Source organism: Lactuca saligna, chromosome 8 (genome assembly GCF_052625555.1).
Source record: "Lactuca saligna cultivar CGN05327 chromosome 8, ASM5262555v1, whole genome shotgun sequence".
NCBI classification, from domain to species: Eukaryota; Viridiplantae; Streptophyta; class Magnoliopsida; order Asterales; family Asteraceae; genus Lactuca; species Lactuca saligna.
The window spans coordinates 14,420,442-14,447,875 of record NC_136424.1 but is presented as its reverse complement, the minus strand read 5'-3'; the positions used below and the strand labels follow the sequence as shown (position 1 = coordinate 14,447,875).

At 37.3% G+C, this 27,434-nt stretch overlaps 2 protein-coding genes across 2 annotated transcripts; both read left to right on the top strand.

The window, feature by feature from the left end:
• The first annotated feature begins 19,498 nt into the window (after positions 1-19,498).
• Positions 19,499-23,366, top strand: LOC145012260 (protein DA1-related 2-like). The gene is made up of 12 exons (XM_078971055.1): positions 19,499-20,099; positions 20,226-20,386; positions 20,488-20,575; positions 20,678-20,777; positions 20,855-20,975; positions 21,056-21,139; positions 21,657-21,776; positions 21,858-22,070; positions 22,151-22,213; positions 22,385-22,500; positions 22,616-22,674; positions 22,769-23,366. Exons 1-12 carry the CDS (start codon positions 20,051-20,053, stop codon positions 23,083-23,085), a joined length of 1,491 nt encoding a protein of 496 aa, XP_078827181.1. The 5' UTR covers positions 19,499-20,050; the 3' UTR covers positions 23,086-23,366.
• Positions 23,367-25,033: 1,667 nt separating this feature from the next.
• Positions 25,034-26,656, top strand: LOC145011229 (ras-related protein Rab2BV-like). The gene is made up of 3 exons (XM_078969891.1): positions 25,034-25,256; positions 25,530-25,708; positions 25,941-26,656. Exons 2-3 carry the CDS (start codon positions 25,544-25,546, stop codon positions 26,424-26,426), a joined length of 651 nt encoding a protein of 216 aa, XP_078826017.1. The 5' UTR covers positions 25,034-25,256; positions 25,530-25,543; the 3' UTR covers positions 26,427-26,656.
• The last annotated feature ends 778 nt before the right edge of the window (positions 26,657-27,434 follow it).

Here is a 27,434-nt window from a genome sequence, read left to right as displayed (position 1 = left end):
TTGTTAGGGTTTTTGTGATGATCTTCTGAGACAAATATAGGTACGTGTGGAAGGTAGTATGGGCTCGTACTACTGGAAGCACAGGACCCATACACGTAATAGGGAAGTCATAACCCCTAGCGATTTGTTGGGAGTGGTTCTATGGGTATGATTTGTGTGTTATCCAATATCTCCCTGGTTTATTTTTAGTATACTGATGACATGACGTTTCGAGGCAGGATCTGGATCAGGATCAAGGACAGGTGGCCAGAACGGGTCGGCTGTGTCCGAGAACAGGATTAGGGAGATCCTCCTAGAGGAGGTTGTTGCTCACTTCCGAGTACAGTTGCCAATGATGTTTGGTTCTATTAAGACTGCCATGATGGATTATTTTGATGAGTGGTACGCTGCTCTCTCTGAGGCTGCTGCTGCTGCAACCACCGCACTCGTTGTCATTGCTAGGAGGGTCTTCCAATATTGGGACTTCGACAATACGAAGCCCCCAACTTTTGACAGAATTTAGGATCTAATCATAGCCATGAGGTGGCTGTATGACATTGAGGGGTGCTTCTTCACTTGCTCTTACCCAGCTGACCAGAAGATCAGGTGCGTTCTGAACCTTCTAAGGTCTGGAGCAAAGGATTGGTGGAGACTTGTTACGAACTCATATTCTCCTGAGTAGAGGATCGTAGTGAGTTGAAAGCAATACTTGGAGATGTTTCATTCTAGATATGTTCTGTTGGTGGAACGTGAGAGGTTGGCTCATGAGTACTTGGATTTGAGACAGGGGACGGAGTCGGTGATGGAGATCACCAAGATGTTCACGGAAAGGGCCATGTTTTGTCTTGAGTTTGCTACTTCTGAGCAAGCTTAGATGACCCGTTACTCGAGCATGCTCAAGACAGACATCAGGCAGTTTGTATCCATTCAGTGTCATGGTTCATTTTTGGAGTTGCAAGAGGCCACCAGGCGGCGTAAAATTGAAATGGAGCTCCAAACGAGGGAGCAGAGACCCGCCTCGGAGCAGTCGCAGCATGCGCCAAAGTAGTTTAAGGACATTGATGTCAGATTTGGGGATTGGAAAGGCCGCACTTCTAGGAAGTGAGGCAAGGTTCATTTGGGTGCTTCCCAATCATCTTCTAGGTGCCATATTGTGGTCGGTAGGGCCATATGGCGAGGGATTGCTGCCAGCAGGCCCCAACACTCATCTCCAGGATTTGTTACCACTGTGACTAAGTTAGCCATGTGAAGGCCAACTATCCCTCACTTGCTGCTAGGCTGACGTAGGCTCCCACTATATCTACTCTAAGGATCACGGATGGGAGTCGGGGCAGGGAAGATCTCCCAAGGGCTTTAGCTCGTGCTTTCCAACTCACGATAGAGGAGGCCAGGTCGGTACCTGACGCCGTCACTGGTACGTTCTTAGTGAAATCTTTTCCTACTCTTGTGTTATTTGACTCGGGTGCAAGTTGGTCCTTTGTATCTCGATCATTGAGTATGGAGTTTGATATGCCTATTGGTGAGTTAGAGTGTCCATTGCGAGTTTCCATCACCAACAAACATGGGTTTTCCGCAGCGTATTGATGGGTTTTGAGCATTCTAGCACTTCCTAAGTGTACATGCAACCCTAATAACCTTGGATCTATGTTTGTCTAATTATCATGCAAAGTTGAATTCCAAGGTTATATTCCTATATAGCATACATGGGGAACAATTTTAACATAAAGTATAGATAGAATAACTTACCTTGTTGTTGTTTGTGTTCCTTGAAACCTTGTGAGCCTAGCACCCCATGTGTGATGCCTCAAATGCTTCACACAACACCAAATGCTCTTGGAAGAACTTATGAGAGAACACACATTTCTCAAAATCGGCCAAGCCCTCTTGTTTCTTAGTGTAACCGATTTTGGGTGGAGAACATGTTACTTATATAGTGTTGACACATCTAGGGTTAAACCCTAATGTGTCATGACTCTTCATTTCCATGACCCATGGGTTTGTAACTCCCATGGAGCATCCATGGAGCATCCTATGGGTGGAACCCAACTTGATAGTCCATGGAGCCTTTTAGCCCACTATACAAGATGTGGATGATTTACATAATCAACCCATATATTTAATTAGTTATCTTTTGATCACTTAATTAATTCTAAATTAATTCTTGATCAAACTAATCAAATAATATTATTAATATATTAGAACTTATAATATATTAATAATCTCCAAGTGTTATTTCTCTCATTTAGTCTATCCAATTGCACGGTGCCATGCAACCCAAATGGACCATGCCGGGTCGGGTCAAGTACATACCAGAAATAGTTATGGACTTAGACACCTTATCCAACAGTCTCCCACTTGGATAAGTCTAATAACTATTACTGCAAGTATGACTTCAGGAACCGATCGGCAATCGTAGCTCATTACAAGATTTCTCGAAACTGAGAAGATGATCGTACGCCATTTAAGATAAGTGATCATATAATCCTCTGTTCTAGATATCAGTCGGACAAATACATGGAACAATGTCTTACTTATTGTCCAACAGTTTGTTTCCCGATTTCCGATTTGTTTGACAAAGAACTTCATTGAACACATCAATTTTAGTTCTGACCGGGCCCGGTACATAGGTCAAAACAAAATCATCGAGGGGCCCAGATATCAGCTTCTAATCCAAGAAGGAACAGATAAACTTCGACTCATATGTTTGTTCTACTACTCATTGAATTACACACAAGAGCGCGATTTATAACATCGAGTTACCAATGCATTTTTCGTACAATGAATGCATAACCAACTTGTAAGTAACAAATCATATCTCTAGGTTTAAAGACTTATACGATATTACCGTCTCACGATCACTCGAGATAGAATTCCATGAAGTGATTCCAGTGAGCGTGGGTTGAGTTCAATGCTCAGAACTTATGAGCACTCATGATTGTTGTAGCCTTGTCCAAGACCTCTACAACCAAACATGACAGTCTTGATTCATACCTACTTCCGACATATGACCGACTGTGGAGGTTTGAATAATATGTTATACCAAACAAAATTATTCTGGAAGTCAAAACATGCAAAAGAAATATAGTAAACGATCGACAAGAGATAGCAACACTTTACTCATAAATAAAACACTTTTATTCATCATCAAATGTCAATTACACTTTACAAATTTCGAGGTTATCTAACTACTAAATCTAATATCATCCTTCAGCCCTATGCTCCAAGCATGCTGGAGATGCTTAACCCGAGTCAGTCCCTTCGTGAGGGGATCTGTCGGATTCTCATCTGATGATACCCTCTTTGCCACGAGGAGTCCTTCTTCGATCCGATGTCTGATGAAATGGTATTTTCTGTCGATGTGTCTGGATCTCCCGTGATCCCTTGGTTCCTTGGCTAAGGCAACAACACTTTCACTATCACATAAAATTTCCATTGGCTCTTTAATAGCTGGTACAACTCCAAGGTCTCCAATGAAGTTCCTCAGCCATAACGCCTCCTTTGCCGCTTCGCTAGCTGCAATATACTCTGATTCACAAGTAGAATCTGCCACTGTCTCTTGCTTGGAACTCTTCCAAGAAATTGCTCCTCCATTTAGGGTAAAGACCCAGCCCGACTGAGAGCGGAAGTTATCCCTATCAGTCTGGAAGCTAGCATCACTATACCCTACAACTCTCAAGTCATCACTCCCACCGAGGGTAAGGACCCAGTCCTTAGTCCTTCGTAGGTACTTGAGAATATTCTTTACCGCAGTCCAGTGTGCCTTGCCAGGGTTCCCCTGAAACCTGCTAACCATGCTCAGGGCAAAAGCTACATCAGGTCGAGTACACGTCATAGCATACATGATCGATCCTACAGCCGAAGCATAAGGTACTCGACTCATTTGTGCTATCTCAGCCTCAGTGCTAGGGCTTTGTGTCTTACTCAGTTTGGCGTTACTCTGGATGGGCAACTCTCCTTTCTTGGAGTCTTGCATTCTGAATCTCTTCAGAACCTTCTCCAAGTAGGTACTTTGACTAAGTCCAATTAGTCTTTTACTCCGATCTCTCAAGATCCTTATCCCTAAAATATAGGCAGCTTCACCAAGGTCCTTCATAGCGAAACACTTTCCAAGCCAGGATTTTACTTCCTGCAGGGTTGGAATGTTGTTTCCTATGAGTAGTATGTCATCCACATACAATACCAAAAAGCTAACTATACTCCCACTAGCCTTGACATATACACAAGATTCATCTTCACTCCTAGAAAAGCCAAATTCCTTGACCTTTTCATCAAAGCAAAGATTCCATCTGCGAGGTGCTTGCTTTAATCCATAAATGGATTTCTCAAGCTTACACACTCTATTAGGGTACTTGTTGCTGACAAAACCCTCTGGCTGACTCATGTAAACAACTTCAGCCAACTTCCCATTAAGGAAAGCGGTTTTGACATCCATTTGCCAAATTTCATAGTCATGAAATACGGCTATGGCTAACAGAACCCGAATAGACTTAATCTTGGCTACCGGAGAAAAGGTCTCATCATAATCCACTCTAGGAATTTGAGAGAAGCCCTTTGCAACCAGTCTAGCCTTATAAGTGTGTACTTTACCATCCATGTCGGTCTTCTTCTTGAAGACCCATTTGCACCCTACAGTCTTTCGACCTGGTACATTCTCAACCAAGTTCCAAACTTGATTGTCATACATGGATTGTATCTCGCTATCCATAGCCTCTTTCCATTTAGCAGACTCGGGGCCTGCCATGGCTTCCTCGTAGCTGTTAGGGTCATCTTGACTTACTAGTGTCTCATCACTAATAAGTGTCTCACCTTCTGCAGTAATATGGAATCCATAGTAATGCTCAGGTGCACTCCTAACTCTCGTGGAACGCCTCAGAGGTACAGATTCGTCAATTGGCTCAACAGGAGTTTCCTCCTCAGGTTGAGGGCTAGAGTTTGAAGTTCCTTCACCACTTGACTCTTGAATTTCTTCAAGATCAACTTGCCTCCCACTGTCTCCTTGGCTTATAAACTCTCTTTCTCGAAAGACTCCTCTTCTTGCTACAAAGACCACATTGTCACTAGGTCTATAGAAGAGGTAACCAAAGGATTGCTGTGGGTAGCCGATGAAAATACACCTCTCGCTTCGGGGTTCGAGCTTATCATGAGTCTCGCGTCTCACGAAAGCCTCGCAACCCCAAATCTTGATGTGGTTTAGTTTAGGTACTTTACCAGTCCACATCTCGTGAGGAGTTTTGGCAACTTTCTTTGTAGGGACTAGATTAAGGATATGGGCGGCAGTCTCTAAGGCATACCCCCAGAATGAGATTGGTAGCGAAGCTCGACTCATCATGGAACGAACCATGTCCAACAAGGTTCGATTACGCCTCTCAGCCACACCATTCAACTGCGGTGTCCTGGGAGGTGTCAATTGTGAGACAATCCCACATTCCCTTAAATAGTCGAGGAACTCTGAACTAAGATACTCACCACCCCGATCGGATCGAAGCATCTTAATGTTCCTGCCCAATTGATTCTCGACTTCCTGTTTAAATTCCTTAAACTTCTCGAAAGTCTCTGACTTATGCTTGATTAAGTAGACATATCCATATCTACTGTAATCATCAGTAAAAGTCAAATAATAACGATTAGCATCCCTTGTGGCATGTTTGAATGGCTCACACACATCCGTGTGTATAAGGTCCAACAAACCTTCACCCCTTTCACACGAGCCTGTGAAGGGTGACTTTGTCATTTTTCCAAGTAAGCATGATTCGCAACTATCATTTGACTTTAGGTCAAACGACTCCAAGACTCCATCCTTTTGGAGTTGCCCTATGCGTTTCTTGCTTATATGTCCAAGACGACAATGCCATAATGATGCTTTATCCAAGTTATTATTATTAGTAGAATCAATACACAAAACATTATTTCCTAAGTTATCTACAACAGATACAGCTTCATACACACCATCACAAGGTAATGCTTTAAAATAAAGTACATTATTAAAGAAAGCATTAATCGAACCAACTTCATTATCAAACGAAAAGGTGAAACCTTGTTTGTACAATGCATGAAAGGAAATAATATTTCTTGCCATTTCTGGCGAATAACAACATTTATTCAAATCTAAATTTAACCCACTACTTAGCGATAAAGTATAAACTCCAATCTTGGTGACAGGTGTAACTTTCCTATTCCCCATGATTAAGTTTATTCTTCCTTGCTCCACATTCTCACTTCTTCCTAGTCCCTGCAAGTCACAACAAATATGAATACCGCAACCGGTATCAAGGACCCAAGATTTCGAATGGGGTGAGTTATTAGAAATGATAGTGTAAATACCTACATGGTTGGGTTTGACTTTCCCATCCTTCACATCCTGCTGGTACTTTGGGCAGTTCCGCTTCCAATGAGCTTTTTCATGGCAATAGAAGCATTCAGCCTCTTTTGGGTCAGAAGAAGGAGTAATGAAACCTTTCTTGGTTCCACTTGAAGAAGAGCCATCAAGGGTCCGAGCCTTGGTACCCTTTGAAGATCTCGTTCTCTTCCTCCCTCGACTCTGCCCGATTGCCAAGACCGGAGTTGAGTATGGAGTAGGAGTGATAGCAACCGACTTCCCCTTAAGACCTGTTTCTGCGGTCTTGAGAAGTCCCTGAAGTTTGCTGAGGGTGACCTCTTCCTTGTTCATGTGATATGTCATGCGGAATTGATCATAGCACGATGGTAAGGAGTGCAAAATGATATCTATTGCAAGCTCCTCAGGGAAGTTCACATTGAGCTTCAGCAAACGATCCACATACCTTTGCATTTTCTGCATGTGGCTCGTGACGGACTCTTCGTCCTTCATCATGGTTGTTATCATGGAGCAGATGACTTCGTACCTCTCTTGTCGTGCACTTTGATGGTATCTTTCCATCAAATCTTGGTGCATTTCATAAGGGTAGAAATCTTCATAAGACTTTTGGAGTTCAGCTGTCATTGTGGCCAACATGATGCAAGCCACCTTGGTTGCATCTCTTTCATGAGTATGAAAGTCAGCGATCTCCTGGGGAGTTGCAGTGGACTCATCAATTTCCTTAAGCTCCTTGTCAAGGACATATTCTTTGTCCTCGTAGCGGGTAATCATCCTGATGTTTCTGATCCATTTATTGAAGTTGGATCCATCAAAGGTGACTTTCCCACACAAACTCATAAGACTAAAGGAGCCATTAGGATTCGAGCCAGAAGCATTATTTAAAGACATCTGAAAGAGAAGAACAAGTTTAGTTTAGATTTAAGAGAGTCCTTAATAAAACACCCAAATGTAATATTAAGGCTAGGATCCAATCACAATATAATATAACTTAGAAGAGGTATGCCGTAATCTAAGCTATACCATATTTGAAAGGTAGGTGAATGACGATTCACCAATTTCCACCACGAAAACCGAAATATTAGATATTTAGTTTTTATTGGTTTTAGAAATTCCTAGATACTTTGAGACCCAATGAACTTTTCAAAGGCATGTTTCAATCTCGAGAGTGCCCTCCACGTTTTGTGACTGGGATACCGAGGATCACAAAACGAGGTGTGAAGTAACCATGCAAATCACTTGGTACCCTTAAAGTTTATCACTCAATCGATGTGCCGGTAAACCACACATGCCCCACCGATACTATAATAAACCTTAAGTCACCCTTTACCTACCTTGTTAAGTCCAAGTTAGTGTGCCGGTTAACCACACACGCTCCACCAACGACTTAGACAAAGTGTAAAGTGTAATTTCATGGATTAGCACCTTATTCACATTTTCCTAAAGTAACTAAGATTGGGAATTTAATAAACATTTAGTTACTTTATTATATTCATCATACTTTGAATGAGAATTTATAAGTCCTTGTCTTACCCGTTCGGCTACCGACCCTCCACCAGTCAAGCAAGCGGTGGGTGAGAGTAAACACCCATTAAGTCACCATTTTATAGGCAACAACCTTATACCCACCTTATAGACCGGCTTCGTGAATGAGGCGTACTAGCGGTAAGACGACTTTATTCTTATACATATATATATATATATATATATATATATATATATATATATATATATATATATATATATATATATATATATATATATATATATAATTATTAAATCATCATAATATAAGTATAAGGGTTGAATTTTAACTTTTAAAATTCTAGGGGTTGGAACTTAAAGTTTTAACTTAACTTTACTTGTTCCAAAACTTGAGGGCAAGTTTTGTAACTTTCAAAACTTTTCATTTCTTGTAACTTATGAGTTTAATAGAGTAATAAAATGAAGACTCTTCATTTTTCTAACTCTTGTATTTGTTTTAATGGTTTTAACTCAAGTGTGACTCTTGGTTTTCCATAACTTAAGGATAAGTTATGGACTCCATTAAAACAACTTATGATCAAGAATTAATCTACCACATAGGTTACAAAGAATTCCTATGATCATCTAAAACATCATAAGAACAAGAACATGGATATGAACATAATCAAAAATTACATTTAAAACTTTGTAATTTTGATAACTAGTTGTTTGTAAATGAATTAGTAAAGACATTACACCACCAAAAACAAGTTTTCAATTACCAAAACAGTTTAGGGTAATGTTTCTAATTCATTTCCAGCAACTAAATCGAAATTCTGCAATCAGTCGACCCTACTCGCCGAGTGCATGAACTCACTCGCCGAGTTAGTTGAAGATACTCATGAACTCGACGAGTCCCCCCTATAGACTTGACGATTCCATTCGCAGACAGCAAGATTTCCGATTCTTTTTCAACTTTTAAGCACAAATAAGAGCAAAGAAGCCTAGGCTTTGATACCACTGATGGGTTTTGAGCATTCTAACAATTCCTAAGTGTACATGCAACCCTAATAACCTTGGATCTATGTTTGTCTAATTATCATGCAAAGTTGAATTCCAAGGTTATATTCCTATCTAGCATACATGGGGAACAATTTTAACATAAAGTATAGATAGAATAACTTACCTTGTTGTTGTTTGTGTTCCTTGAAACCTTGTGAGCCTAGCACCCCAAGTGTGATGCCTCAAATGCTTCACACAACACCAAATGCTCTTGGAAGAACTTATGAGAGAACACACATTTCTCAAAATCGGCCAAGCCCTCTTGTTTCTTAGTGTAACCGATTTTGGGTGGAGAACATGTTACTTATATAGTGTTGACACATCTAGGGTTAAACCCTAATGTGTCATGACTCTTCATTTCCATGACCCATGGGTTTGTAACTCCCATGGAGCATCCTATGGGTGGAACCCAACTTGATAGTCCATGGAGCCTTTTAGCCCACTATACAAGATGTGGATGATTTACATAATCAACCCATATATTTAATTAGTTATCTTTTGATCACTTAATTAATTCTAAATTAATTCTTGATCAAACTAATCAAATAATATTATTAATATATTAGAACTTATAATATATTAATAATCTCCAAGTGTTATTTCTCTCATTTAGTCTATCCAATTGCACGGTGCCATGCAACCCAAATGGACCATGCCGGGTCGGGTCAAGTACATACCAGAAATAGTTATGGACTTAGACACCTTATCCAACACGTATCAGGGTCGTATATTAGAGATCTTCGGGGTGCTTTATCCAATTGATTTGATCGCTATCCCCATGGGGGATGTATGCGTGATAGTGGATATGGATTGGCTAAGCAGATTTGGTGTCATGATTGATTAAGAGGGCCATCAAGTGGTAGTTCAAACCCTAAGTGGGGGAGAACTAGTTATCTATGGAGAGGGAACCAGGGTTGGTTCTGGGTTTACAATCGGTAGCCAGGGCTCGTTAGTATATTCAACATGGGTGTGCAAGTTATTTGGCATATATGCTTGATACTTAGGTTGGGGATCAGATTTTAGTTTTAGAGGTTCTAGTTGTTAGGGAGTTTATGGATGTGTTCCTAGAAGAGTTACCCGGTGTGACTCCTGAGAGGCAAGTTGAGTTCAGGATTGATCTTGTGCTAGGTGCGTCTCCGATTGCCAAGGTGCCATACTGATTGGCACTACCTGAGATGAAAGAGTTGTCATCTTAGCTTCTGGAGTTGCTAGGAAGCAGTTCAACAGACCGAGCAGTTCTCCGTGGGGAGCGCCGATATTGTTCATCAAGAAGAAGGATGTTTCACACCAGATGTGCATTGATTACTGGGAGTTAAACAAGTTAATATCTCCTTCCGCAGATTGATGACCTCTTTGATCAGTTGCAGGTTGCATCTTGGTTCTCCAAGATTAATATGAGGTCTGGGTATCATCAGGTGAGAGTTAGAGAGGAGGACGTGGAGAAGACCACGTTCCGGACTCATTATGGGCATTAAGAGTTCGTGGTGATGCCATTTGGGCTCACCAATGCGCCTTATGTATTTATAGATCTCATGAATCGGGTATGCACGTTGATGCTCGACAGATCTGGTATCGTGTTCATTGATGATATCTTGGTGTATTCCAAGACCAGAGAGTGGCATGACGAGCACCTTCGAGTGCTTTTCGAGGTTTTAAGGCGGGAACGACTTTATTCCAAGTTCTCGAAGTGCGAGTTTTGGTTACGAGAGGTCCAGTTCTTGGGGCATCTAGTTAACTAGGATGGGATTTTGGTCGATCTGGCCAAGATTAAGCTTGTGATGAAGTAGGAGTTTCCGAAATCTCCCTCAGAGATCAGAAGCTTCTTGGGTTTGGCAGGGTACTATTAGAGATTTATTCGGAAATTCTCTAAGATTATGGTATCCCTCATTCATCTGATGAGGAAGGGGTGGATTTCTGATGGATCCCTGAGTAGCATTCGACGTTTGAGACTCTTCGACGTAGGTTATGTGAGGCCCCAATATTGACCCTCCTGGAGAGAGTTGAGGATTTTGTGGTATTCTCTGATGTATCCATCAACAGTTTAGGGGCAGTCCTCATGCAGAGAGGATGATTGATTGCTAATGCTTCGTGACATTTGTAGCCGCATGAGACGTGATATCCCACGCATGACCTAGAGTTGGGGCAGTGGTTTTTCCCTCAAGATTTGGAGGCATTATATTTATGGGATCCATTGTACTGTCTACATGGATCACAAGAGTTTGAGAAACCTAATGGACCAGCCGCACCTGAACATGAGGCTGCGTAGGTGGCTGGACGTGGTCAAGGATTATGACTGCGAGATCCTTTACCATCCGGGTAAAGCAAATGTGGTAGTAAATTATTTGAGCCGCAAGTCAGCTGGGTATTCGGTCAGGGAGATGTGTATGAGGATATCTGTTGATTATCCACTTCTGGGATTGATCAAAGAGGCTCAGGTTGAGGGAGTTCAGAAAGAGAACTGGAAATAAGAAAGGATCAGAAGTTAGATTGACAAATTTGTCACGGATAGTCGATGGTTATTGACTCGATGTGGTCGGGTCTGGGTTCCAGTTTTTGGTAGGATCAGATAGATTGTGTTAGAGGGGGCTCATAACTCTCACTTTTCTATACACTCGAGAGCCACCAAGATGTATCGGGATTTGAGATTGAGCTACTGGTGACCGTGTATGAAGAGGGAGATAGCCTGGTATGCCTAGGGATGAGCGTAGGCGGGTACCCGCCTTATTTGGCGAGAACCGGAACCGACGGTTCCTAGAAAGTTAGAACTGGAACTGGAACCGGTTTAGGCAGTTCTTCAATTTTTGGAACCAATCCCGGAACCGGCGGTTCCGGTTCCGAGAGCGGGTAACCCGGTTACATCAACTTTATTAAAAAATTTCAATAAAACCACAATTTATTTCGGTCGGAATCGAATAAATTTGAAACAAAAACGGATAAAATCGGAACAATATTTTCTAAATCGGTCAAAATAGCGCACACACACATATATATATATATATATATATATATATATATATATATATATATATATATATATATATATATATATATATATATATATATATATGAATATATGTGTGCGCTATTTTGACCGATTTAGAAAATATTGGTCCGATTTTGTCCGTTTTTGTTTCGAATTTATTCGATTCCGACCGAAATAAATTGGCGGTTCCGGTTCCGGGAGCGGGTAACCCGGTTACATCAACTTTATTATAAATTTTCAATAAAACCACAATTTATTTCGGTCGGAATCGAATAAATTCGAAACAAAAACGGACTAAATCGGACCAATATTTTCTAAATCGGTCAAAATAGCGCGCGCACACACACACACACACACACACACACACACACATATATATATATATATATATATATATATATATATATATATATATATATATATATATATATATATATATATATATACATACATATAAACCGGTTCCGGCGGGTAGCGGTTCCTAAAAAATAAGAACCGGAACCGGAACCGCTTAAGGCGGTTCTGTAACTTTAGGAACCGGAACCGGAACCGCTTAAGGTGGTTCCAGTTTCGGAACCGGCAGTTCCAAGGCGGTTCCGGTTCCGAAAGCGGGTAACCGGTTCCGATGCTCATCCCTAGGTATGTCGAGAAATGCTTGACCTATAGGATGGTCAAGACTGAGCATCAAAGGCCGTATGCCAGGCTATAGCCTCTGGAGGTTCCCATGTGGAAGTGGGAATAGATCACCATGGAATTTATCACCAAGTTGCCGAATATGACAAAAGGTTTTGATGTTATATGGGTCATCGCGAATCGATTGACCAAGAGTGCCCACTTTTAGGCTATCTGGGAGAGCTTTTCGACCGAAAAGTTTACCGATATGTATGTTCGAGAGATTGTTTCTCTTCATGGGGTTCCGGTCTTCATTATTCCAGACTGTGATGTTCAGTTCACTTCCCGTTTCTGGTAGAAGTTCCACGAGGAACTAGGTACAGGGCTACATTTGAGCACCGCATATCATCCGCAGATCGAACACTAGAGCGAATGGACTATACAGACCCTTAAGGATATGTTGTGGGCCTGTGTTGTTGATTTGTGGTGGAATTTAGGATTCCTACCTACCTCTTGCAAAGTTCTCCTACAACGACAATTATCACTCCAACATTGGTCCTCCGCCATTTGAGCTTTTGTATGGTCGGAGGTGTCGCACCCCCGTTTATTGGGGAGAGGTTCGTCACAAGGTTATGGGAAGGACTAAAGTAGTCGTTCAGACGATGGAGCTTATCCAAGAGATTAGGAAGAGACTACAGGCTGCTCAGAGTCGGAAAAAGAGCTATGCCGACCGACGCCGATCAAAGTTGGAATTTCAGGTCGGCGATATGGTGCTTTTAAAGGTCTCACCGTGGAAGGGTGTGATACGCTTCAGGAAGAGGGGGAAATTAGGCCCCCAGTATATTCGACATTTTCGGGTGATTTCCAGGGTTGGCAATGTAACTTACATGTTGGATCTACCTGAGAAGCTCAGTCAGATTCACAACACTTTCCATGTTTCGCAGTTGTGAAAGTGAATATTAGATGATGAGGTAGTGGTTCCATTGGACAGTATTCAGGTGGATGAGCACATGAACTATGTCGAGAGACCGGTGGTTGTTCTAGAAAGGAAGATGAAGGTCCTGCGCAACAAGGAGATACCTTTGGTAAAGGTACAGTGGCAGCATCGGAGAGGCTCCGAGTGGACCTGGGAGCTGGAGGCCAAGATACGGGAGCATTATCCTGAGTTATTTGTCGCAGCCGACTTCGAGGACGAAGTCTAGATCAAGTGGGGGAGAATTATAACATGTCGATGTAAGTTACCTCTAATTTTAACCCCTTTAATTCATTTATATTGCATTTTGGTCCCAAAGTTCAAGAAATGTATGCAAAAGGGCCTTAATGACATTTTCTCAATATTAGCCTTGGGGGAGTATGTCGTGCATAAGTGTGTACGCTTAGCATACTAGGGCGTGCCCCAGTATACTGGGCGTACATCAGTGTACGCGAAGTGTACGTGCCAAGTGAGGAGACCCTAATCTTTAGGGTTTGGATCGCATATAAGCACTCTTATGGCCTCATTTCCTTCACATCAACTGACTCCAAACCTCCCATACATGTTTGCAACCCTAGTATCATCTTGAGGAAGCATTTATAAGCTTGTGCGTGTGTTTGGTGCTCTTGAAGAAGAAGGAAGGAATAGGAGACCACCTTGAAGGAGTAAAGCTCTCTAGATCCATGATCACACCACCTTTTGGCACCATTTTGAGTTATCAAGTTCTGAACTTGGTGTAGTTTCTTATAGATCTTGTTTTGGGTTAATTTTAGGCTCTTTTTGTCCCAAATGTGGTGTTTCATGAACAAAGCATGTTCTTGACCCATTAAGTTGTCCTTTCAGACCCTTGGGAGGGTCTTGAGTCATAAAAATGGTTTTAAATGATTGGTTTTGCTCCATGCATCTTATACAATGCCTTAATGGATTAAGAAGTTGTGTTAAGCACTTAATGGGAATGCAAAGTCATAAAGTTGGAAACTTTATGACTCTTGAGTGTATTTTAGCCATGGATCTGAAATATGGATGCAAGTGCTTAATTTATTAAGCATTTAATGAGTTTTGAAGTTCCTAGGAGTACACCCCGCGTACTCGGAGTACGCCCTGCCTACTAAGTCAACTACCCCGATGATGGTCAACATGCAAGGACTCGAGTACGACAGCGTACCTTCGGTGTACTCCCCGCGTACTCACTCTGAGTCAATTTGGCTTAGTTAACTCGACTGGGTTAACTTAGTTGACTTAGTTGGTTTGACCAGTTTGACCAAGTTTGACCTTAAGGGTATTTTGGGATTTTGATTGAGATTGGTCATTTTATTGGAATAGGTGACAGTTTGAGTTGAGATTCGGAGTCGGGACCTCATCAGCTACTGTTCAATCTGTGAGGTGAGCTTTCCTCACTGTACATGTGGGTCGAAGGCATCAATGATGACCCATTAGTTGATATTCACTCATATATTGCGCATGGAATATTTATACATGATTATGCTGGTTACTAATATGCTAGTCTGGTAGATCTGTAGGACTACCTATGATTTTGTTTGCATGATTATCTGTATATGTTTATTGTCTAGTGTATGTCGACATATTGTGTTGGATTGAGGTTGTACTCCTCCGTGCGGTAGCCAACAAACCCTGGAGCATTCCCGATATGAGCTGAGGGTCGGGTAGGGTATGCTAGATTCATATTGAGGGCTCATAAGCATTTCCTGATACAAGTTGAGGACTGGGCGGTATGCCAGACTCGTACTGAGGGCTTGATGGTATTTTATTCTGATGACCGATCTGGTTAGTGAGCAAGCCAAAGATAAGTCGTGGGCCCTGAGGTCAAGCCATACTTATGATGAGGGTTTAGGGGTAATCCAGTCTTCTAGTTGTGGACCCATTGCATGTTGTTATTGTATATGTTATTTGGTTATGTGTTGGTACTTTGGGGGAACTCACTAAGCCTTGGCTTACAGTTTTGATGATTTTTATGGGTGTTACACGTATGTTGGGTCAGCTTCATGGTAAGGGCTATGATCTTTGGTCTTTATGCCCAATCAGGGTGGGAGATGAGAGCCTTACTTCTTTTTGGCATGACGTATGGATGGGAGACTTGCCCCTGACTATGTCTTTTCATCGGATTTATACGTTGGATGCCTTTAGATATGTTACTATCATAGAACATATTCAAACTGGGTGGGGTTTGGAGAATTTTAGGTGCAACCCTAAAGGTGGTATTAAACACTCCCAGTGGGTTGGTTTCACTCTTTTGTTGCAGGATTTCCACCTAGTTAAGCCTCTCAATAGAATGGGATGGATTCTTGACACTTCATATGTCTTTTCAATTCCGTCTTCTCATGGTTTTCTTGATGGTGGTATGCTTTTCTTAGGAGGTGTGAAGACTTTGTGGAATAATCTAGTCCCTTTTAAGATTAATATTCTTATATGGAGGATTACACTTTTCAACATACCTACTAGGGAGAGACTGTCTCATAGAGGCATTATGGTTGATTCGGTTTTGTGTGTTGTTTATAATCTGTTTGTTGAGTCTGTTGATCATAATCTTGTTGGGTGCACCGAGTTACTTGATGTGTGGGTGTGAATTGCTATGTGGTGGAATGTTCAGTGCCCGACTCAGTTTTCAATTCGTTCTTTTTCGAGTGGCCATACTTGGTTAACTTGAGAAGTAGCCAAAAGAAGGTTTTTGATACGGTGATTATGACTAATTTTTTGGTGCTTATGGGATTTTCATAATTCCATAGTTTTTGGAACGGTCATTCCTAGGAAATCCTTACTTTTAGATGATGTTGTTCATAGGTCTTATTTTTTTGGATTTTTAATAGGTATAACAAAGCTAAGTTAGGTTGGACAATGTGGTTACACAACCTTGCTTCTGCTTGTACTTTTTGTAATGTTTCATTTCTAGCATCTTGCTAATTTAAATAAAATCTTTGCCGTTAAAAAAAAATTAAATTATGTATATTATGTTAGAATTTGAAATTTACTATTGACGTTGAAATAATAGAAAATGTAATATATAATAAAAATCAAATTAATATGACTCAAAATAAATATTTATTTTGAAACATATGAGAATAGTCCAGGAAATAAATAAATAAATAAATATATATATATATATATATATATATATATATATATATATATATATATATATATATATATATATATATATATATATATATATATAAAGATCCTGAAATCTGAGGTGGTAATCATAGTATTTATTTTGAATTGTTTTCTAAAATATATAAAAAAAAAATCCCAAAATCCAAAAGTGGTCTCATTCGATATTGGTTATTCCAAAAAAATACATAAAATTAGATCCTTTATATTAATTCTAAGGAAATATATACCTAAATATCAATATAGTTTTATTGAGGTGCAAAGTTTTTCTTAAATGTTTTTGTAGGCTTACCTTTTTTATATGTGTAATTAGTTGAACTTTTCTTATAAATAAGTGATATGCTCCTATTTGTGTACAGAGATTTGGTTTAGTGAGAGAATTTTTACATGACCCACGTTGTAATCATCGTTCTAGAGTAATTGAGCTTAAGCAAAGAATTATTTACATTGTGTGTTCTTCATTATGTTTGATTCACATTGATCATTACTATTCCGCATTCGTCATCTATTCTGGGATCTTTCTAGACTAATTAGATATTTTGGACATTTTGTTTTATTTTTGCTGTTAAACCAATATATTGTTTTCAATCGATGAAAACAACTGATTTTTGAAAGAAATTTTCACCACGATTACATATTTATGATTTAACATTCTCTAAAAACTAAAACCTGACATGGATTCTCATTAACTTACATGTCATTATATGTAAACCCTAAAATAGCTTCCAATTTTCTAAAATAACATTTCATCTACCCTCATGGTAATGATGCAACATAATAAAATCAGTGCAACTAAATTAAGGATTGGATGTGGAACGAGTGTCTTGGATTTATAAATGGTTAATGGATTTTTGACTTGGTTCCTATCTACCATCATATAAAAAAATATTTAGGACCGCCCTAGAGCCTATGCCCTGGAAGAGGCATCTTACGATATTATTGGAGATGGTTTCTCTTGATAAGGATCAACCATATCTATGTGTAGATATGATAATATATGTGTTGGAGGAGAGAGTCAGGTGGATGTTTTTGGGATCCTTTTCAAATGGCAGATGGAATATGACTAAATGAGAGGGCAATAAGAGAGAAGGGAGATACAACACGCTCTTACTACATTCTCTCTTAGTGGATGAGGACAAAAGGTGACTATTTCTTTGTAAGAGGTGGTAAAGTCATAAATTCCCCTTAATTAGTCAGATGTGATTGGCTTCCGGCCAATCATATTAAACTTAAATAGGTTAGTGTTCATTCTCTTTATGCAATAGTGAAAAAGTTGGATTAACGTGATGATGTAACTTCATTCCTTACGAGCATCTTGATGTTTGAACCATCAAGTTCTTTGGTCAGGTGTGGTTAGCTCTCCACTAACATTATTGAATGATACAATCCACAACACCACAATTTAAAGTAAATCTTCAAGCCTCAACTGCATGCACTAGTTATCCTTCTGAAAAGTTGTCGTATGGGACATATACCATGAGGTATTTATATAACCTACTAAACCAACAAATTTATGGTGTCATTATATTTAAAGTCATCAAAGTTAGGCTATGTTTGACGAATTAGCTGAAAAGCTAGTTGATGGCTGAAAAGTTAGCTGATAGCTGAAAAGCTTGCTGATAAAAAATAACGTTTGACAAAACTAGCTGAAAAGCTAGCTGAAATATATAAAATTACATAAAAGGACATGTAAGAGAATGTGTTTCTATAATTAATTAAGGGGTGTATTTGAAATTTTTTATAAAAACTCTTAAAAAGCTAGTCTAAGTAGTTTTTCAAAAAGCTAGCTTATAAGTTACTTTTTGATTTACCAAACACGACAACATAAAAAAAACTCGAAAAATAAGCTAGTTTATCAGTTAGTTGTGGTGCGCCAAACACAACCTTAATCTCTTTTATTTATATATAATTACCAAAGTTCTTCTCTCTTTGTAAATATTCATATATTAAAAGTATTGGGTGTTTGGGAGAGCTTAAAAAAAGTTTTTAACTTTATTACGATTTCACATCGGTAGAAGATAATAAAAATGTTTGAATATATATATATATATATATATATATATATATATATATATATATATATATATATATATATATATATATATATATATATATATATATATATATATATAGTTGTCCTATATTTATAATAATCCATAAAGTCTACGGACCATCTCTGCAACCCTCTGCAGTAGAAGAGGTGGACCAAACGGCTACAGACTGTAATAAGAAGCGTGTTTGTTTGTTTGTTTTTTTTTTAATATCTGCATGTTGTTGCAGATATTAAAAAAATTAAAATAAGTTGATTTTTTAATTTGAAAATAGTTTTTTAATACCGAAAATTTAATAATGTATAAAATTTCGGTAAAAATTTATAATATTTCAGCAAAAATAATGATATTTTAACAAAATATAATAATATTTTAACATAAAATAATGATATTTTATCAACAGATTATTATTATTCAATATTAAAAAAAATCAACAAGAATAAATAAAAAAATGTGAAATAAGATTTCAAAAATATATAGTCAATATTTTAGCAAAAAAAAAAAAAAAAAGGTCGGAAGAGGCCAAACAAATGCTGCACCAAGAAGAACATGCGCACAAGTTTTTTAATCCGAAGGCTTCTGAAAAACAAACAACTGCAATATGAAAAGTGTTACGTGTATGCTGCGTCGTGCAATAATAATAGGTCTGAAGAGGTTTTTTCTAAAAAAAACAAACATCACCTAAGTTTTTAAGAAGCTTCTTTTTCTTTGGTCATGTAAAATATTTATCAACTTTAACACCATATAAACTAATAAAAACTAATAAGTTAAAAAATATTTATCATATTCCCAAACCCTTTATAAATAAAAAACGTTCGAGTGTATCCGACCCACCCGTTTTAGGTGGTACCCGGTTGGACCCACCCGTTTGATTAATTTTGTTTCCAATGGAGAAACAGATTTCAAACTAAACCTATGGCGATTGTCAAATATGAAGGGGCCGTTGTGATCTGTATACCGTTCCTTTTTGCCGGCAAAATTCTCTTTCAAAAGTTGGTTTCCTTATACAAAGTCCGATCAAATTTTGTTCTTCTAGACGCTTATCTTCAACCCTAGCTTTCTATATTTCAATTGTTGATCTTCTTTTATGGGCTGTCCAGAAACCGTTTATTTTTATCTTCATCTAAGATTCTCTGCTTATCTTTCTTTCTTCGATCTATCCCACTTTCTCTTCTTTGCTTTACACAAGCCAAGAATCTATCTATTTCTCTATCAGAAAAACTGTACCTTTCGTTACCCTTTCAGAGATTCCCCCTTTCTTTTCTTCCTCAAACAAATTAGCTTTTTATCTACAATGATGCCATTGTTCTTCTCCCCATCTCCCTCTGCTGATCTTCTTTTTTTCTTTTTCAAACCACCCTTTCGGTCTCTATCGCCATCTTACTCCTTTTCCAGTTTCACCATTCGTCTTTTCTCCTTCTTGAAATCCCGGTGGCCAAACTATACATACATCCCACAACTCACCAGTCATGTCTTCTTCAGGGAACGTCACTCACCTCTCTCAGCCTTGCATCTATGGTACGAACAAACAAGAACACTTTTCATCATTGACTATTGTTTGATTTATGGGTTTTGTGAGTGCATCAGGAAACTGTTTGATGAAATGCTTGAACGAACTATACTTATGAAACTTTTCTGAAACAGGGGACTTTGTTTCTCCACACGCAGAGAGGAAGTCCGGTTTCATGAAATGGCTGAATAAGCTTCTTAAAGGTGGATCAAGTCGTGGTTCAGTCAGTGGTGGAAATCCTCCTCAGTTTATTGGAGATGAAAGTATGGTATTACGTGCTCCTGTTAGATCCTTGGTAAATTCCATCTTTCCTTTTTTTTTTTTTTTTTTTTTTTTTCATTTTACATTCCATATATATGAATTTATTATAGCTATTAATGCAAGAAATTCATATAGGACAAACGCACAAGAAGTGATAAAGAAAAGGAAGAATTAGATCGAGCAATTGCACTTTCTTTGGCTGAAGGTTTAAGGAAACCAAATGGTAAACTTTAACTAAATCAAAAGTTATGAGTTCATCACCCTCATTTTAAATCTTTATCAAGATAACAGATGAACATTTTTTTGTGTGTTTGAATTACTTTAGGATACGGGTGGCAACCAGGCAATGATAATAATGATCTTGCAAAATCACATCAAGATGACTTTCATCCATCATACCCTCCATATGTACCCATGGGATATAGGTACCTATTATATCTTTTTGTTACTAAAAACATGATATAACCTTGATTTAATCTTTGTATTCATCTCTTAATTTCAGGGTATGTGGTGGATGCAACCATGATATTGGTTACAGCAATTACTTGGGTTTCATGGGGACATTTTTTCATCCAAAGTGCTTTTGTTGTCGTGCTTGTAGTTACCCAATCACTGAACATGAGGTAATTTGTTCTTTTTTTTAATCATTATTACAATGCATTTTTTTTTCAAAACCTTATTAGTTTTTTTCTGTTGATTCAAGTTCTCTTTATCAGGGAAAGATGCATACCATAAGTCCTGCTTCAAAGAGTTGACTCATCCCAAGTGTGAAGTCTGCTTTCAATTTGTAAGGGAAAATTTTACTTGAATGTATTTCTTTTTTTAATTCCATTTAAGTCCTGATAAAGTGGCCAAATGGGTAAAATGATGTCTGTATGGATAAAATGCTGTATACACAAAGTCTGTTTCTATTTGGACCGAATAAACCGCATGAACATACGTAAATGACCATTTTACCCTTACACTCCACAAACAATTTTCACCATACCCACATCAGACTCGAAATTACCCTAATAAAATCCAACAAGATTTGGGTCTGAATGTATTAAGCCAGCAGTTTGGGCTTAATGTGTTAAGACATTCTGTATGGATCAAGGCAAAAAGAAACAACCTTATATATATATGTATCTTTCCACATTAAGTTCTTAACCCATTAAGCCCATCAGTCAAAAAGAAAAACCTGCTTAGTTGTATTGATTCTTAAAACAAGATTTGATTTTGGATGCTAAAAGATACAAAAGAATTGCATATACGATGATATATTCCTTTACAAAAAGTGTAATATCATCTTTTTTACTTTTTAGATTCCCACAAATGGAGCTGGATTAATCGAGTATCGATGCCACCCATTTTGGTCACAGAAATATTGTCCAGCACATGAACATGATAATACAGCTCGATGTTGTAGTTGTGAAAGACTTGAGGTATGGACATAAAGTTTCAATCTTTATACCTTTTTTTGTAACATTTTTTATAATTATTATGTTAATTTGGAAATATTGAAGTGTGTGAATGTAAGATACATCTCATTGGGAGATGGAAGGAGTTTATGTTTGGAGTGCATGGAATCTGCAATAATGGATACAGGAGATTGTCAACTGCTTTATCATTCCATTAGAGACTATTATGAAGGAATGAACATGAGACTTGATCAACAAATCCCCATGCTTCTTGTTGAAAGACACGCCCTTAATGATGCTATCGTAGGGGAGAAAAACGTAATTAATCAATCTTTCCTTTTTTATAACGTTTTTGCTACTTGAATTCTTGTGATTTTTACAATTCTTTTATCTTTCAGGGGTTCCATCATTTGCCTGAGACAAGGGGTGTGTGTCTTTCTGAAGAACAGACTGTTGCAAGTGTATGTATGCTTTAAAAGAACATGATACTTGTAATTTTGCAAATACTTAATATATTTTTATGAGTCAATTACAGTTTTAGTCCCTGAGTATTTCTGATTTTTTCAATTTAGGTTCCAAAAGGTTTCCTATTGCAAAAATGTAACTTTTATATATTAATTATTTTGTTGCAGATATTAAAAAGGCCAAGAGTTGGTGGTCATCGATTGGTGGGAATGAGAACTCATTCTCAGAAGCTGACTCGAAGATGTGAAGTTACTGCCATTCTTGCTTTATATGGTCTTCCAAGGTCACATTTTCTTTTCCTCCATTCTTTTAGTTCTTTAAATAATTTAAGTTAAAAATAAAAATAAAAATATATAACAGTTGAGAAGGTTATAAACACTTGAGTATATCGTATGCAGATTACTAACTGGAGCCATTCTTGCTCATGAGTTGATGCATGGCTGGTTACGTCTTAAAGGTAACAGTTTCTTGAATCTTAAATTTAATCTTTTTTAAGATTAAGTTTTTTTGGTAATAGTAAAGTTGTGTTAAAAGTTTTTGAATTTTGACAGGTTTCAGGAACCTAATTCCTGAGGTTGAAGAAGGTATCTGTCAAGTGCTTTCATATATGTGGCTCGAATCAGAGATCATGCCCAACATCCCATCATCATCATCATCATCATCATCATCATCATCATCATCAACATCAAAGAAAGGTGTGAAATCAAGAAACGAGAACAAATTAGGTGAATTTTTCATGCATCAAATATCTCATGATGCATCACCAGCATATGGAGGAGGGTTTAGAGCTGCAAATGCAGCTGTTAATACATATGGCTTACGAAGAACACTCGATCATATTCGCCTTACTGGAAACTTCCCTGTCTGAGTTTTGTTTTATAAATAAATTATTGTTTATTTTTAATCTGCTTTTTTTTTTCTTTGCACAAGTAGCTCTTGAGGATCAAAGTGATCGAATGACACCAAGTTTTTAACTATTTATGGGGTCGTTTTGGAGATAAATGTGCAAGAATATGAGGAAAGTTGGTCTTTGATTACTTTTTTATAAACCTTTAAAAGGATTTATTTCTGTAATTGGTATTTTGTGGGTTTCTGTTTTGAAATTGTTTGTGAACTTTTGTGATTTATTAGTATCTTTTTTATTTTTTCTTTTGAATTCTTTAATTGAATATGCTATTCTTTGTTCCCTTTTAATTCAATGGTTCCTTTTCACTTGAGATTTCTACGATGAATGGTGATTAAGAGAGACAACATCATATGACACAACATAGTGTTTCACTTTCACCCCAAAGCTCTTTACATGAAGTGTTTTTCACAAATTAATATTATTTTATTCATTTATCTATTACATATACTTATATAATTGTTATTATGGGATCATAATAATACTATGTGAAAAAACTCACCTGTAGTGGTTGGTGATGTGGTACCAAAGGTGACATTTAACCATAATCTGTATCACTCATTCAATGACGAATCTAAAAAAAAAAAAAAACATGTGGTTCACCAACTGAGTTCAAGTCAGTTCAGGATAAAATTGGGTTCAATCAGGCTAGTTTAATACGTATAAAAATTGGTGGCAAAAGCCGAAAGAAGTAAGTCAGTCTAAATAAGGCATCCACAAGCTTATGATGTAGAAATATAAAAGATGGAACATGGAAAACCCTTTGTCATTTTCTTTCTAGAGTCGATGTTAGACTTCTTCGTACCATAAAATATGATTTCTATTGTTAATAATTTACATTTTTTTTACAAACAATAAGGTAGATCATTAATAATACTTAAGGTAGGTACTAAATATATATTTTATATATAATTTGTTTGATTTTTTTTAAGTGGGTTAAATGACCCACCTTCTCATAAAATAGCCTCGTCAGTGCACTACCTTAAATTAAAAAATATCCAAACACATAAGGTGCTAAGGTGATGTCCATTCCTTATATTAGTATCGGGTACCCATCCTATACGTAAATAACACAAGCATCATGTTAGTTTTTCTTTTTCTTCCTCTATCTTCTCATTTCATACGTAACTTCCCTAAACATATAGAAATGGTCATTCCTAACATACATCTCTTCCCTAAACCATTTTATTATTAAAATAAACAAAAATTAATTCAAACACACAAAAACTAAGCCAAAAAATATATAAGAAATTAAATAATATTTGACTATATAAATAGAAGGGTAAATAATAGGAAAAAAAAAAAAAAAAAAAACCCTTGTAAAGGTTTGGTATGTAGGTGTTTGCCATATGTTGCACGATATGGCTGCAATTTTTTTTCTTTCTATTAAAATAAACAAAAACCTGTGGTAGGCTTCTTGGTAATGCCATTCATTAAGAATACATTCATTTACTTCTCTATTGTTTGAAGGATCGATATGTTTGGAGGATCGATAATGTGATCAGGATATATGGACGTATCTTCATTTTTAAATTATATTGTGTAAAATAATGCAAGTGTATATTATTTTTCTAATATTCTAGGAAGCATTGCTCATGGAGTTCAAGTATGCACCAACAACTTTTTAGGATGTCAAAAGCTCGTTCGATTTTTTTTCTTGTGTTGCATTGAATAAAATAAATTATCTAAATATGAATACCCTTTTAAGTGTGTTTTTAATTGAAAGTTAGATTTGGTAGGGTTGACAAGGATGATGAAAATTTTGGATAGGGTTGGATTGTGTAGAATTGTAGATGTAGGTGAGATAAATTTGTTTTTTTAATTGAAAATTAGGTTATATTTTGTTATTAATGAAGATAGACTCTAAGTGGTAGGCGACGAAAACTATATGGGGTGTTTGTTGCCATTAAAATATAGTATATGGATAGTAATGAAAACTTTGTGAACTTGAAACAATTCCAGGTTTTTCTATTCTTCTTCTGAATTACCGATGAAAGTTCCTGTTTATTCGAAATTTCTGTTTCTTCCGATTGGTCCTCTCTCCCTCCTCCCCTTTCTCTCTCTACAATCCTCTGCAACTCCTTCCGTCTAATCTTTCCATTACAGTCTTGCTCTTCATCAGCCATTTCTGCATGGTTAGATTCTTAATCGTCTATCATTTTCCATTACATAAAATAATCACATTTGGGATTCGTTTTCACTTTCTAGTTTTGTGAAGACGTCTGAAGATAAGAAAATGGTGGTTTGAAACAATAAAAGTGGGTGAAACTCTATCGAAAAAAAAAACGATTTTGTTCATCGAAATTGATTAGAAGAAAAGAAAAGATCCCAAGTTGGTCGTTATGAATAGTCGTTTATCAAAACTTTATTTCGTTTTTCTAATCGTGTTTTTCTTCCATTTTCTATAGGTCTGAGAGAAGGAATGGCATATAAGGTGGATCACGAGTATGATTACTTATTCAAGATTGTATTGATTGGGGATTCTGGAGTCGGTAAATCTAACATTCTTTCTCGGTTTACCCGGAATGAGTTCTGTCTGGAGTCTAAATCCACCATCGGTGTCGAATTCGCTACAAGAACTCTTCAGGTTGAGTAACCTCCGGCAGTTTTTTTTGTGGGTTACGCCTTCAATTTCTTATAGATATCACTTTTTTACGTCAATCATATCCATATATAATAGTTTGTTTCTTGAAAATAGCAACATATCGACGGAGACTTGGTAATGCCCATAAGGTGTTTGTTGAAATTACCCACAGAGATTAGTCTGTCATAAGTTGTACTAGGTGGGTGTAAATCGTAAATTGTAAATTGTAATGCAGGTGGAGGGGAAGACAGTGAAGGCACAAATATGGGACACAGCTGGTCAAGAAAGGTATCGAGCAATCACAAGTGCTTATTACAGAGGAGCTGTAGGTGCTCTGTTGGTGTACGACATAACAAAAGCACAATCATTTGAAAACGTGACAAGGTGGCTAAGGGAGCTAAGGGACCATGCAGACTCCAACATTGTGATCATGTTGGCTGGAAACAAGTCGGATTTGAACCATCTTAGAGCCGTTCAAGAAACCGATGGTCAAAAGTTAGCAGAACAAGAAGGGTTGTCGTTTTTGGAGACTTCTGCACTCGAAGCACAAAATGTGGAAAAAGCCTTTCAGATGATTTTGTTGGATATATATCAGATAGTTAGTAAGAAAGCTTTGGCTGCTCAGGAAGCAGCCAAAACGGTTGTTCCTACGCAAGGAACAACCATAAATGTTGGTGATTATGGGAATAATAACCAAAGGAAAGGATGTTGTTCTAATTAGAGGGGACATAAAAGAGGAAAAAAGATTGTACTTGTACATGTTTGTTCAAGACTTACAAGTGAAGTGAAGGACCTATGAATGTAGGATACTTTTTTCTGTAAAAGATCAAAGAAAAAGAAAAAGGAAATGAGAAGGAAATGGTAGGGGATTGGTGTTATATATATGTTTTTTCCTTTTATTTCTTTTGAGTTTTGATAGGGTATAGAGAATAGATTAAAGAGTATTGAATATGTATTCTTTTTGTTGCTATAATTTAACTTCTGTAAATCATTTCAATTTATACTAGCATTATATATATATATATATATATATATATATATATATATATATATATATATATATATATATATATATCACTCTAAAATAGGTGACTACTCACCACTAGTGAGAAAAAGAATGAAAAATGGTAAGTTTATGCATATGATTGTAACAAATGGGACAAAAATATGAGAAAGGGTGCTAAGTATGCAATATGATTGCATTAGAGTAGATAGAGTAGTAGATAGATTAAGATAATTTGTCATTACATTGAAAATGCAAAGAAATAGAAAGTAGATTGCTATTTCGGGTTAAGAGGTTAAAGAAAAGAATAACCTTAGAAATGAGTCATTAAGTGCTAAAACGACCAAGAGAGTAAGAAAAGATTTCAAGGATGCAAGGGTAGATTGTAAGAACCTGAAATTTAGAGAGTTGATTTTGAGTCAACTATTGACCAAAATGGCAAAATGGTCATTTATAAGAAAAAGATCAGATTATGAATTTGTGACTTCATGAAAATGGCCAAAATGAGTTTAAATCGCTAAGATGAGGTTAGATGAGTAAGTTCAAGAGAAAAAATGCATAAAAAGATGTATTTTTGCCAAAGGATAAAATGAGAGTTTTATGTTTTTTAGGACAAAATTGTGACTTAATAGATTAAGACCCGTATTAAGTTAGTAAGAAATGACGTACTAGAATTGTAGAGCATGTTCTCGGGATGCAACTCAGACTCAACATTTTATATTAAAT

What these genes read in the sequence shown, in the direction of transcription:
- LOC145012260 (XM_078971055.1), top strand. Translation starts at nt 20,051, where the DNA reads ATGTCTTCTTCAGGGAACGTCACTCACCTCTCTCAGCCTTGCATCTAT. An exon ending in GTGCTCCTGTTAGATCCTTG is followed by an intron (nt 20,387 to 20,487) that starts GTAAATTCCATC and finishes AAATTCATATAG; the next exon opens with GACAAACGCACAAGAAGTGA. An exon ending in GTAGTTGTGAAAGACTTGAG is followed by an intron (nt 21,777 to 21,857) that starts GTATGGACATAA and finishes GAAATATTGAAG; the next exon opens with TGTGTGAATGTAAGATACAT.
- LOC145011229 (XM_078969891.1), top strand. Translation starts at nt 25,544, where the DNA reads ATGGCATATAAGGTGGATCACGAGTATGATTACTTATTCAAGATTGTA. An exon ending in TCGCTACAAGAACTCTTCAG is followed by an intron (nt 25,709 to 25,940) that starts GTTGAGTAACCT and finishes ATTGTAATGCAG; the next exon opens with GTGGAGGGGAAGACAGTGAA.